The sequence below is a fragment of the Phoxinus phoxinus genome (assembly GCF_949152265.1).
Source record: "Phoxinus phoxinus genome assembly, chromosome: 6".
Taxonomy (NCBI): domain Eukaryota; kingdom Metazoa; phylum Chordata; class Actinopteri; order Cypriniformes; family Leuciscidae; genus Phoxinus; species Phoxinus phoxinus.
The window spans coordinates 44,058,253-44,070,752 of NC_136881.1; the positions used below are offsets into that span (position 1 = coordinate 44,058,253).

Here is a 12,500-nt window from a genome sequence, read left to right on the forward strand (position 1 = left end):
AGTGAATGATCATGTACCTGTAGTCCCCCGGGGCCCCTGGAGCCCTTGAATCCTCTCAAGCCCTCGTCTCCCTTCTCTCCGTACATGCCCTGCTGTCCTGGGGGACCGGTCTCGCCATCCACACCCTGACACACACACACACACACTCGATCACACACACTCTCTCTGAACACAGCGATGGCGTTCCTCCTCAAACACACTCACCGGTGCTCCCGGCTGGCCCTCAGGCCCCTGAGTGCCGGCTGGACCTGCGGGCCCCTGAGAGCAAAACAAGCTGGTTATTAGCAGCAGTGTGTGTGTGTGTGTGTGTGTGTCAGTATTTCAGCCACTCACTGATTCTCCTTTGTCTCCTTTACTGCCTTTCTGTCCTGGAGCTCCGGTTTCCCCCTGGCAAACACACAAGAGTAAACCATCAAGCAATGAATAAATATAGATTTCGAAAACATGAGTGGTGGGTGTTTGCCTGTGAAAACACAATGGCACTATGTTAGGGTGTTCTGGGTGTGTATGGAAGTAAATGAATGCCAAATCTTTTTACCGCTTGCTCCATTTCTGTGAATCAGTTTTTCTGAATGAATGACTCTCTCACCCGTTGTTCTGGTGTTCGTCAACATCCGCGTACACCCCCTGCTGGTGAGGTCGACTAACAGCAGATGGAGATTATGAATCTCCATCTGCAATCTTCAATTTATCCCTATAACCCTAACTCTAAACCTAACCCATTTTTAGAGCTTGGCTCCAGAGTCAATTCCTCCATGGGCTTTGGGCTTTATTCGTGCCCAGGAGAGGTGCACCATGTCTGGGATGCACTTTAAGAAAATCAGCCTGTCTTTTCCTGGAGGTTTCACACCGGGGTGGAGCTTGAACTCTCTCCCCAGCCAGAGTGCACCCTCTCTGGCTTGGGTCACTGCCTTGAAGGCCCTGGAGGCTTGAACCCACTGCAACTTTTTGGACTTTGTCATTTTCACAACTAGTGCTAGCAATGATTGACTTAACTAACAATACAACAAAAAGTCCATTCTAGATAACAAACATCATCTCTACTAAGCACACATGAGCATACGCCTTTATCACCTTATCTCCATCCTCTCCCGGGGGTCCTGGAGGGCCAGCGGCTCCTGGCAATCCCACCGGCCCCTGCTCACCATCCTGTCCCGCGGGTCCGATCAGACCCTTCTCTCCCTGTGCACAAACACACCGTTACACACACACACACACACACACACGGGTCATTGGCTGAGATTTATCATCGCATGTACGTAGGGGCGTGTCTTACTGGCTCTCCCTTCTCTCCCATTGGTCCAGGCCCACCGATGGTTCCAGGTCGACCAGGCTGACCAATGGCACCAGCCAATCCAGAGGGGCCCCTTTCACCCGTGGGCCCCTGGGAAGAGACACACATATTTGTGAATTAATAAGTTAATATACTTTCTACACACAGTCAAAGCAAAAATTATTCAGACACCAGATATTGGTATTTTTTTACTAGTGTGTGCAGGACACCATAGTTAATTTAGGATAGCAAAATAAAGTAAACTGTGACATATTATACTCAAATATTCTTCATACAGTGACTACTGACTACCAGTAACATTTATACAAATTTGGGACCAAAACTGATCCGGACACTTTGAGCTGGTCATGTTCTGCTGAAGTGTGTGTTTTTACACACACACTGAACACAATGAAGCATTGCTTGGTCACTGGTTGAGCTAAACTGGTATTATCTAATTGTGTAGTTAAATTTACCAGCTGACAGATATTCAACATAATTCATGTGTGAGACAGTCTAACAGAAGGACGGACAAAACCTGTCAAATATCAACTGAGTTCTGCTCATATTTTATTACCATTTTCTAAACTATAGTGAATAAACTGATAATGGTGTCTCAATAAATTTTGGTTTGACTGTACGTGTAAAAAATCAGTCTAGAACATCTCCAGGTCATAAGCCCTCTGTGTTTTTGTGAGATTACAGAATGAGGTCACATACAGAAGGTCCAGGGGGCCCGATCGGCCCCGCCCCGCCCTTTAATCCAACCGGCCCCTAAACAAGAGAGCACAGGTCACATGACAACACTGGCCAATCGGAAGGAGTCTGATGGAGAACATATAATAACGTAAAGAGTCACTGGCAACAATCATAAAACAGGCGGATACAATATTGTTACCATGGCACCCGGCGCTCCACGACTCCCGCGGAAACCCTTCAGACCCGCTGGACCGTTCTTTCCTGAAGTACCCGAACCTCCAGGGTCGCCCTGATGACCGAACACATGTTATGATGAGATGATGGAGGGAAAGCTCAGACAGAAGGAATGATTGTGTCACCTTTGCTCCCTCTTTCCCAGCGGTTCCAGGTAAACCTTGCTCTCCGGCTGGTCCTGCGGAGCCCGGGTGTCCTCTCTCTCCCATCGGTCCGGTTTCTCCTGTATTACCCTGGAAACAAAGTCACAGCCAGTGGGAACAACAGCTGTGGTCATTAGTTTAAAAAAAAAAAAAAAAACAAGAATCCACCCAGTTATGAAGACTTCCTCAACAATCCCTGAACGATGAACTCACCTGCGGCCCAACGACGCCGGATGGTCCCGGAGGACCCGTCTTTCCTTGGAAACCCTGTCGGGAACCAACACGTCACACACCAGATCAACAACAGACCATCACAACTAGGGTTAGGAATCGAAAAAATCCAATTGAGGTTTTAGTCAAAGCAACTAATATGTGTTGGCCTACAAGAATACATCACGGCTGAATCCGAAATCACCCCTAAACCCTCATTCACTATTCCCGATGTTAGCCCACTAATACTGTTCACTTGAAGGAGTGAATGAAATAGAGCGATTGAACTCGGACAGCCGTTAAGCATGCAACGGTGGTACACTCATTATTGCGGTGCATTGTGGGATAGAATGAGTGCACTCAGTAACATCCACTAGGGTTTCGACACCGCTACAAATGCCAGTCCCCTTAGGCCCCATCCACATTACTGCGTTTTCGTTTAGAAACGGAGACCTTTTGCTACGTTTGCACCTCCCGTCCAGACTACAACGGCAAAAACGAAGACCTAAAACGGAGAAGTTTAGAAACGCTGCCGACCCCGTTTTGCGTTTTGAATCTCTGGAGGGCGTTTTAGTGAAGACGGTCAAACCGGAGGACTTTAGAAACGATGACGCAGAGGCTCACGCTCGGCTCTATGATCGGGTGTCATCAGTCATGGCGTATCCTTCCCCTTATTCGTCAGACACCCATCACATGACCCGTCTCCGGGAATAAAACATACAAAAACAGCCTGGACTACGTAACGTTAGTGACTGCAACATGGATAACGAATTACAAGCGTTACTGACGTTGATGTCTTTGCTAGCAGCTGTTGTGCAAGTAAATTCTGCATTTTACAATGCTATAACTGCCTACATGCGCCTGTTTACACCGGCACACACACGCCCAGTGTTGGTGAGTGGTCACGTGATCCACGTTTTCAGTCGTTTTAATGTGGACGGAGATCAATTCTAATACGCAGCTAAAACGCTGGTGTGGACGGAGATCGTATTCGTTTTAATTCTCCGTTTCTAAACTAAAACGCAGTAGTGTGGACGAGGCCTCAAATAACGCCCTATTTGAGGGTTTCGGGGGTGATTTCAGATTCAGCCCGTGTCTTCTCTATTCTCCACAGGCCTGAGTGCAGATGTTGCCAGACTCACCGGCTCCCCCCGCTGGCCTGGATGACCCGGCAGGCCGTCCTTCCCACCAGGCCCCTGCAAACAGGAAGACGTTGAGAATACTGTACGTGTCACATTATCATATGAGGTGCAGATGAGGGTCACTCACGTTGGGTCCTTTGGGGCCCATCTCACCGTTACGTCCATTAGGTCCTTGTGGCCCCTGCAGGATTTCAGCACATGCATTAATCAAGTCACATGATCAATAACACACATTTACTTGCATTTGATTAGTTTTATTAAATCCTAACTGTGTTAATTCCCAGCTTTAAGTCCAGTTTGGACATTTGAACCCCCTGTATCTGTGTGACAATCTCTTACTCTCTCTCCTGAGGACCCTGGGGGGCCGTCATGTCCCGAAGACCCCTAGAACAGAGACGGTGCATCACTTTACAGTCATTTCAACACAATAATATGAACAAAGTGCAACAGAATAGACAATCACAATGATGATGACGGTAACACAGACAAGTCTTTGGCTTCAGCTCATTATTATGTTGTATCATAGATCTGATATGACCTCTGACCTTGTCTCCTGATTTCCCAGTGGGTCCTTTTGCACCCCTCCCACCTCGAGCACCCTAAACACACACACACACACACACACACACACACACACACACACACACAAACACACATTAGTGATGTTGATGTGACTCAAGCTGGACGCTGGTAATCCTCAGTGTGGACGGAGACACTCACATTGGGCCCCCGCTGACCCGCGGCCCCTGCAGGACCCGGTGGACCCTGAGAAACACAGTACACTCACATCAGTGCACATTTACACACTTATGTTTGCACACTTTAAGTGTTTTTATGCTAGTTTTTGTGTTGTGGATTGATGTTTTCAGTGACCTTCTTCCCCTTTTCTCCTGGAACTCCGACAGGACCAGGAAAGCCATCCGCACCCTGAGAAGAAACCAGCAGTTATTCTCCCACACAACTAAAGTCTTCATCTATTCATCATCTGCTCGTGTTCCCTTCACCTTTAGGCCTTGACGTCCCGGGTAACCTGGCAAACCTGGAACACCGAGCTTTCCCTGCGAGGAGAGGGACAAAATCAGAGGGAAAAGATGGGAAAAAAGATAAAAAAATGAGAGTGCAAAAAGGGTGCTTGAGACAGTATCATTTTTTCTTTCTATTACAACTAGGGTTGGGAATCGAAAATTCTGCAATCGAATACTTGAGGTCAGGAATCAGATACTTGTTATAAAATCTAAATTTCGAATCCTCTTATCGATTAATTTGTGAGCATTTCAATATGAGTTTAAACCATTGAAGCGCGAGAGACTGTGTTCTGTGTTTATGTGTATCAGTGTATTGGATCCGTGCAGCTCTTAAAGTGACAGTAGCCTAATATCCCTGTCTCTATAATAACACTAATCAAACAACACAACACAGAGAACATTCACTCGTTCTTCACTTTTAACTTTTAAATCTAGATTTGTAATGTATATTTTATTTATAAAGTGCAGTGTTATTTTTACATTTGATTACAGTTTTTTACAATCGCTATGACAGTTTTTTCAATACATTTAACAAGTTTCCTAAACTCTTAACACGGTTAGCACAACATCCGTCTTTATAGGCTATACAAGTAACACATTTCTTGTTGCTTTGACACAAAATGCATACAGTTAACACAAATTTAAAAATGCTTGAACTTCTTTTACACACAAGCTCAACCAATACCAAAACAATGTAATTTTACTGCCAAATTTACAAATGCTTTCACACTGTATGTCAGAACAGATAACATCATGTTCTAAACATAACTTATATAGGCTAAAGTCAAAGTGTACAGCTGTTCATATTGTGAATTGAAACACAAATATATTCCCTGTATTTTATTCCATTGCTACTGAGAAACAGCTTATTGAAGTTATGCAAATATATAAATTACAGCTGATTTCCAAAGCACACTCAGGTGTTGAGGTTCTTTCAATCGCAAGACCATATGTTATAAAAGAGGACTCTTTGGGCTGATCTTGTGTGGAAAAGGAACAATATAGAACAACACAAAGAGAGAAAGAAAGAAAGAAAGAAAGAAAGAAAGAAAGAAAGAAAAATGCCTGCACGAGGGAGAGGGAGAGGAGTGTGGCAAGGACTAGGGAGAGGAGTGGGGCAAGGACCAGGGAGAGGAATGGGGCAAGGACCAGGACAAGGGAGAGGAGTGGGGCAAGGACCAGGACAAGGGAGAGGAGTGGGGCAAGGACCAGGGAGAGGAATGGGGCAAGGACCAGGACAAGGGAGAGGAGTGGGGCAAGGACCAGGACAAGGGAGAGGAGTGGGGCAAGGACCAGGACAAGGGAGAGGAGTGGGGCAAGGACCAGGACAAGGGAGAGGAGTGGGGCAAGGACCAGGACAAGGGAGAGGAGTGGGGCAAGGACCAGGACAAGGGAGAGGAGTGGGACAAGACCAGGACAAGGGAGAAAGTGGGGCAAGGACCAGGACAAGGGAGAGGAGTGGGGCAAGGACCAGGACAAGGGAGAAGAGTGGGGCAAGGAGCAGGACAAGGGAGAGGAGTGGGGCAAGGACAAGGGAGAGGAGTGGGGCAAGGACCAGGACAAGGGAGAGGAGTGGGGCAAGGACCGGGACAAGGGAGAAGAGTGGGGCAAGGACCAGGACAAGGGAGAAGAGTGGGGCAAGGACCAGGACAAGGGAGAGGAGTGGGGCAAGGACGAGGAGTGGGGCAAGGACCAAGACAAGGGAGAGGAGTGGGGCGAGGACTAGGGAGAGGAGTGGGGCAAGGACCAGGACCAGGGAGAGGAGTGGGGCAAGGATCAGGACAAGGGAGAGAAGGGGGGCAAGGACCAGGACAAGGGAGAGGAGTGGGGCAAGGACCAGGACAAGGGAAAAGAGTGGGTCAAGGACCAGGACAAGGGAGAGGAGTGGGGCAAGGACCAGGGAGAGGAGTGGGGCAAGGACCAGGGAGAGGAGTGGGGCAAGGACCAGGGAGAGGAATGGGGCAAGGACCAGGGAGAGGAATGGGGCAAGGACCAGGGAGAGGAGTGGGACAAGGACCAGGACAAGGGAGAGGAGTGGGGCAAGGAACAGGACAAGGGAGAAGAGTGGGGCAAGGACCAGGACAAGGGAGAGGAGTGGGGCAAGGACCAGGACAAGGGAGAGGAGTGGGACAAGACCAGGACAAGGGAGAGGAGTAGGGCAAGGACCAGGACAAGGGAGAAGAGTGGGGCAAGGACCAGGACAAGGGAGAGGAGTGGGGCAAGGACCAAGACAAGGGAGAGGAGTGGGGCGAGGACTAGGGAGAGGAGTGGGGCAAGGACCAGGACAAGGGAGAGGAGTGAGGCAAGGGCCAGGACAAGGGAGAGGAGTGGGGCAAGGACCAGGACAAGGGAGAGGAGTGGGGAAAGGACCAGGACAAGGGAGAGGAGTGGGGCAAGGACCAGGACAAGGGAGAGGAGTGGGGCAAGGACCAGGACAAGGGAGAGGAGTGGGGCAAGGACCAGGACAAGGGAGAGGAGTGGGGAAAGGACCAGGACAAGGGAGAGGAGTGGGGCAAGGACCAGGACAAGGGAGAGGAGTGGGGCAAGGACCAGGACAAGGGAGAAGAGTGGGTCAAGGACCAGGACAAGGGAGAGGAGTGGGGCAAGGACCAGGAAGAGGAGTGGGGCAAGGACCAGGGAGAGGAGTGCGGCAAGGACCAGGGAGAGGAGTGGGACCAGGACAAGGGAGAGGAGTTGGGCAAGGACCAGGACAAGGGAGAGGAGTGGGGCAAGGACCAGGACAAGGGAGAAGAGTGGGGCAAGGACCAGGACAAGGGAGAGAAGTGGGGCAAGGACGAGGAGTGGGGCAAGGACCAAGACAAGGGAGAGGAGTGGGGCGAGGACTAGGGAGAGGAGTGGGGCAAGGACCAGGACAAGGGAGAGGAGTGGGGCAAGGATCAGGACAAGGGAGAGAAGGGGGGCAAGGACCAGGACAAGGGAGAGGAGTGGGGCAAGGACCAGGACAAGGGAAAAGAGTGGGTCAAGGACCAGGACAAGGGAGAGGAGTGGGGCAAGGACCAGGGAGAGGAGTGGGGCAAGGACCAGGGAGAGGAGTGGGGCAAGGACCAGGGAGAGGAATGGGGCAAGGACCAGGGAGAGGAATGGGGCAAGGACCAGGGAGAGGAGTGGGACAAGGACCGGGACAAGGGAGAGGAGTGGGGCAAGGAACAGGACAAGGGAGAAGAGTGGGGCAAGGACCAGGACAAGGGAGAGGAGTGGGGCAAGGACCAGGACAAGGGAGAGGAGTGGGACAAGACCAGGACAAGGGAGAGGAGTAGGGCAAGGACCAGGACAAGGGAGAAGAGTGGGGCAAGGACCAGGACAAGGGAGAGGAGTGGGGCAAGGACCAAGACAAGGGAGAGGAGTGGGGCGAGGACTAGGGAGAGGAGTGGGGCAAGGACCAGGACAAGGGAGAGGAGTGAGGCAAGGGCCAGGACAAGGGAGAGGAGTGGGGCAAGGACCAGGACAAGGGAGAGGAGTGGGGAAAGGACCAAGACAAGGGAGAGGAGTGGGGCGAGGACTAGGGAGAGGAGTGGGGCAAGGACCAGGACAAGGGAGAGGAGTGAGGCAAGGGCCAGGACAAGGGAGAGGAGTGGGGCAAGGACCAGGACAAGGGAGAGGAGTGGGGAAAGGACCAGGACAAGGGAGAGGAGTGGGGCAAGGACCAGGACAAGGGAGAGGAGTGGGGCAAGGACCAGGACAAGGGAGAGGAGTGGGGCAAGGACCAGGACAAGGGAGAGGAGTGGGGAAAGGACCAGGACAAGGGAGAGGAGTGGGGCAAGGACCAGGACAAGGGAGAGGAGTGGGGCAAGGACCAGGACAAGGGAGAAGAGTGGGTCAAGGACCAGGACAAGGGAGAGGAGTGGGGCAAGGACCAGGAAGAGGAGTGGGGCAAGGACCAGGGAGAGGAGTGCGGCAAGGACCAGGGAGAGGAGTGGGACCAGGACAAGGGAGAGGAGTTGGGCAAGGACCAGGACAAGGGAGAGGAGTGGGGCAAGGACCAGGACAAGGGAGAAGAGTGGGGCAAGGACCAGGACAAGGGAGAGGAGTGGGGCAAGGACGAGGAGTGGGGCAAGGACCAAGACAAGGGAGAGGAGTGGGGCGAGGACTAGGGAGAGGAGTGGGGCAAGGACCAGGACAAGGGAGACGAGTGGGGCAAGGATCAGGACAAGGGAGAGAAGGGGGGCAAGGACCAGGACAAGGGAGAGGAGTGGGGCAAGGACCAGGACAAGGGAAAAGAGTGGGGCAAGGACCAGGAAAAGGGAGAAGAGTGGGTCAAGGACCAGGACAAGGGAGAGGAGTGGGGCAAGGACCAGGACAAGGGAGAGGAGTGGGGCAAGGACCAGGGAGAGGAGTGCGGCAAGGACAAGGGAGAGGAGTGGGACAAGGACCAGGACAAGGGAGAGTAGTGGGGCAAGGACCAGGACAAGGGAGAGGAGTGGGGCAAGGACCAGGACAAGGGATAGGAGTGGGGCAAGGACCAGGACAAGGGAGAGGAGTGGGGCAAGACCAGGGAGAGGAGTGGGGCAAGGACCAGGACAAGGGAGAGGAGTGGGGCAAGGACCAGGACAAGGGAGAGGAGTGGGGCAAGGACCAGGGAGAGGAGTGCGGCAAGGACCAGGGAGAGGAGTGGGACAAGGACCAGGACAAGGGAGAGGAGTGGGGCAAGGACCAGGACAAGGGAGAGGAGTGGGGCAAGGACAAGGGAGAGGAGTGGGGCAAGGACCAGGACAAGGAAGAAGAGTGGGGCAATGACCAGGACAAGGAAGAAGAGTGGGGCAAGGACCAGGACAAGGGAGAGGTATATCTTGCAGTAATGTCCTTTTGCAAATAAAGCCTTTACTGCAGCAATTCTGTCTCTGTTTTTATTTTATTTTATATAAACTGTACATAAAGCTACTCTGAGATGGTCATTCATTTTTTGTATTGAATTTCTGCAGCAAAGGAAACAAAATGCATGTATTTACTAAACCCAAGAAAACAAAAATGTAGAGAGGCTTCAAAAGAAACTACAGTGCAAAACACAATCTATGATCAATACAATATACTGTCTATTGTCTATTGTATAAGGGCAGACCGGACACATAAAATAATGCAGTTTCTGTAATTTCAGCTGATGTTAGTGTGTTTTTTGTCATTGTGTTATGATTGACTAAATGTTCCTGTTGGAAGAGAACATGTGTTAGTGTTTTGAATAATTATTTGATTTTGAAACATGTTTGCAGTTTTTTGTTAGACATAGTGTATTGTGTTAGTGTATTATTGTATTTTGAAAATTAGTTTTGGAGTTTAGTTTACAATGTGTGATTTTGAGCATGAAATTAACCGTTTTGCCAATTGTGTGTTTTAGGTGTGTTGGTGCGTTAAGAGTTTAGGAAAATTGTTAAATGTATTGAAAAAACTGTCATAGCGTTCGTAAAAAACTGTAAAACACTGTTTATTTAAATCTTATATTTCTTCAGTTGTATCTATTTGTTGCGATTTGCTAGTTTTTTATTTGTTTTTTTTAATTACTGAGTGTTTACTTGTCTTTAATAATGCTTGACGTGTACATTAGTTCGACTAGTTGTTTTTCTATGGTGTTTTTTCTTGTGTAAGTGTTCTTTAGCCTGTTGATTTGTGTTCATGATATTCAGCTACAACTGAAGTTTTTTTTTTTACTTATTGGAATCAAAATAAGGAATTGATAAGCAGAGTCAAAATTGGAATCGTTACAATTGAACCGATACCCAACCCTAATTCTAACTGATATTGATGATGATGTTGCATCAGACTACTGCACCTTTTCTCCAGCGATGCCCGAGGGTCCCGACTCACCCAAGGGGCCACTCTGTCCTTTAGGGCCCTCGGGTCCGTCCTCACCACGCATCCCGAGAGCGCCGGAGTCTCCCTGACACACACAGATGGGGTAACGTGTGAGTTTGAGTATGTATGTGCGTGAGTTTGTGTTTCATTAGTGTGTATGTGTTGTGTGTCATTACAGTGTCTCCTTTAGAACCCATTTCTCCTTTTGCTCCTGGGAAACCGTCTTCACCCTGAATACAACACACACACACACACATCAATCCATCAACACGTGATTAAAGACACAAGTTCCCTCGCAACACACAAAGATGTGTTCACTTCACATGCTTCAGAAACCTCTGGAAAACATCTGCACATCTGATCACATCTAGACAGGAACATGGAGATGTTATGATGTCTGGAAATGTGATATATGAAGATGTGCTGAAATCTGGGGACAATATATTTGGATGTGAGGATTCTTGGAGTTGTATATGTTACATGTTACATCTAGTTTATGATGCGCTAGTTTATGATCCAATCAGAAAAAAAAATGCACTAGCGTGGTTCAATAAGCAAACTTAAGACGCTGCTGAGACATTACATGTCACATCAATGTCATGTGTCTTTACGGGATCTTTACAGGATGTGTGTGAACGCACGCACAGATTCCGGAAAATTACTGGCAGTGTGAATGAACCAAAATCAAACAATCCCGGGACACATTATCCATGTCCATCCATCTTCTTCCCCTTATCCGGGGCCGGGTCGCGAGGGCAGCAGTCAAAGCAGAGATGCCCAGACTTCCCTTTCCCTAGACACTTCCTCCAGCTCTTCCGGGGGGACACCGAGGCGTTCCCAGGCCAGCGAGGAGACATAGTCCTTCCGGCGTCCAGGAGGCATCCGGAGCCAATGCCCGAGCCACCTCAGCTGTGGAGGAGCAGCGGCTCTACTCTGAGCTCCTCCCGAGTGACCGAGCTCCTCACCCGATCTCTAAGGGATCGCCCAGCCACCCTGCGGAGAAAGCTCATTTCGGCCGCCTGTATCCGGGATCTTGTCCTTTCGGTCATGACCCAAAGCTCATGACCATAGGTGAGAGTAGGAACGTAGATTGACCGGTAAATCGACAGCTTCGCCTTGCGACTCAGCTCTTTCTTCACCACGACAGACCGGTACATCGACCGCATTACTGCAGAAGCTGCACCGATCCGTCTGTCAATCTCCCGTTCCATCCTTCCCTCACTCGTGAACAAAACCCCAAGATACTTAAACTCCTCCACTTGAGGCAGGAACTCTCCACCAACCTGAAGTGGGCAAGCCACCTTTTTCCGACTGAGGACACATTATCCGTGTGTTTTCCGGAATCTCTGTGAAAAGGGCTTATGTGACAGCAGTCGTCTTGTCCATGAGGGGCTGCCGTCTATACTTTTGTTTTGTTGTTCGGTTATTTTACGTTATTAAAGTCTTTGATTGTTTGCCGGTTCCCGCCTCCTCCTTCCCACAACATCCAACTGCGTTACCCCCCCATGTTATGATATCTGTATATGTGATGATTCTTGGAGATGTGATGATGTTGATGTTATGTCTCAAGATCTCTGGAGATGTAATGTTGACGATGTCAGACTGAAATTATGAATTATGATGACTGGTGTCAGTGATGATCTCACCTTCTCTCCTTTACTGCCCTTCAGTCCTCTGAGCCCATCAGCACCCTAAAACACACACACACACACACACAAACAAACACACACAAAAGTACAGTCAATACACACACACACACACACACACACACACACACACACTGAGGTGTGATAGAAGAAGTCATCAGTACTTTGACTCCTCTGGGTCCAGGATATCCCACAGGCCCCTGAACACCTGATGCTCCCTTCAGGAAACACACACAAGAACAATCAGTGATGTGAACACCGGGACAACAATAAGATGACATCACACACACACACACGTCTCTCACCGGTAGGCCCTTCTCCCC

General features: G+C 49.7%; 2 protein-coding genes across 4 annotated transcripts in view; both read right to left on the minus strand.

Annotated features, from left to right (window-relative positions):
- mslnb (mesothelin b) overlaps window positions 1-12,500 on the minus strand; it is a gene marked incomplete at its 5' end in the record, with an annotated part of 567,774 nt that overhangs the window by 51,210 nt on the left and 504,064 nt on the right. The window lies entirely within an intron of this gene.
- The window catches only part of col5a3b (collagen, type V, alpha 3b), a 58,865-nt gene that overhangs the window by 9,782 nt on the left and 36,583 nt on the right, over window positions 1-12,500 (minus strand). For all 3 annotated transcript variants that reach the window (XM_079617241.1, XM_079617239.1, XM_079617240.1), the window contains 21 exons: window positions 12,483-12,500; window positions 12,342-12,395; window positions 12,178-12,222; window positions 10,708-10,761; window positions 10,509-10,616; window positions 4,706-4,759; window positions 4,575-4,628; window positions 4,422-4,466; window positions 4,247-4,300; window positions 4,041-4,085; window positions 3,829-3,882; window positions 3,702-3,755; window positions 2,563-2,616; window positions 2,332-2,439; window positions 2,172-2,261; window positions 1,994-2,047; window positions 1,277-1,384; window positions 1,075-1,182; window positions 334-387; window positions 205-258; window positions 18-125 (listed from right to left, as the gene is read on the minus strand). The exon at window positions 12,483-12,500 is cut by the window's right edge and continues 27 nt beyond it. In XM_079617241.1, the coding sequence (XP_079473367.1) occupies window positions 18-125; window positions 205-258; window positions 334-387; window positions 1,075-1,182; window positions 1,277-1,384; window positions 1,994-2,047; window positions 2,172-2,261; window positions 2,332-2,439; window positions 2,563-2,616; window positions 3,702-3,755; window positions 3,829-3,882; window positions 4,041-4,085; window positions 4,247-4,300; window positions 4,422-4,466; window positions 4,575-4,628; window positions 4,706-4,759; window positions 10,509-10,616; window positions 10,708-10,761; window positions 12,178-12,222; window positions 12,342-12,395; window positions 12,483-12,500 (1,377 nt within the window). The remainder of the gene's footprint in view (window positions 1-17; window positions 126-204; window positions 259-333; window positions 388-1,074; window positions 1,183-1,276; window positions 1,385-1,993; window positions 2,048-2,171; window positions 2,262-2,331; window positions 2,440-2,562; window positions 2,617-3,701; window positions 3,756-3,828; window positions 3,883-4,040; window positions 4,086-4,246; window positions 4,301-4,421; window positions 4,467-4,574; window positions 4,629-4,705; window positions 4,760-10,508; window positions 10,617-10,707; window positions 10,762-12,177; window positions 12,223-12,341; window positions 12,396-12,482) is intronic.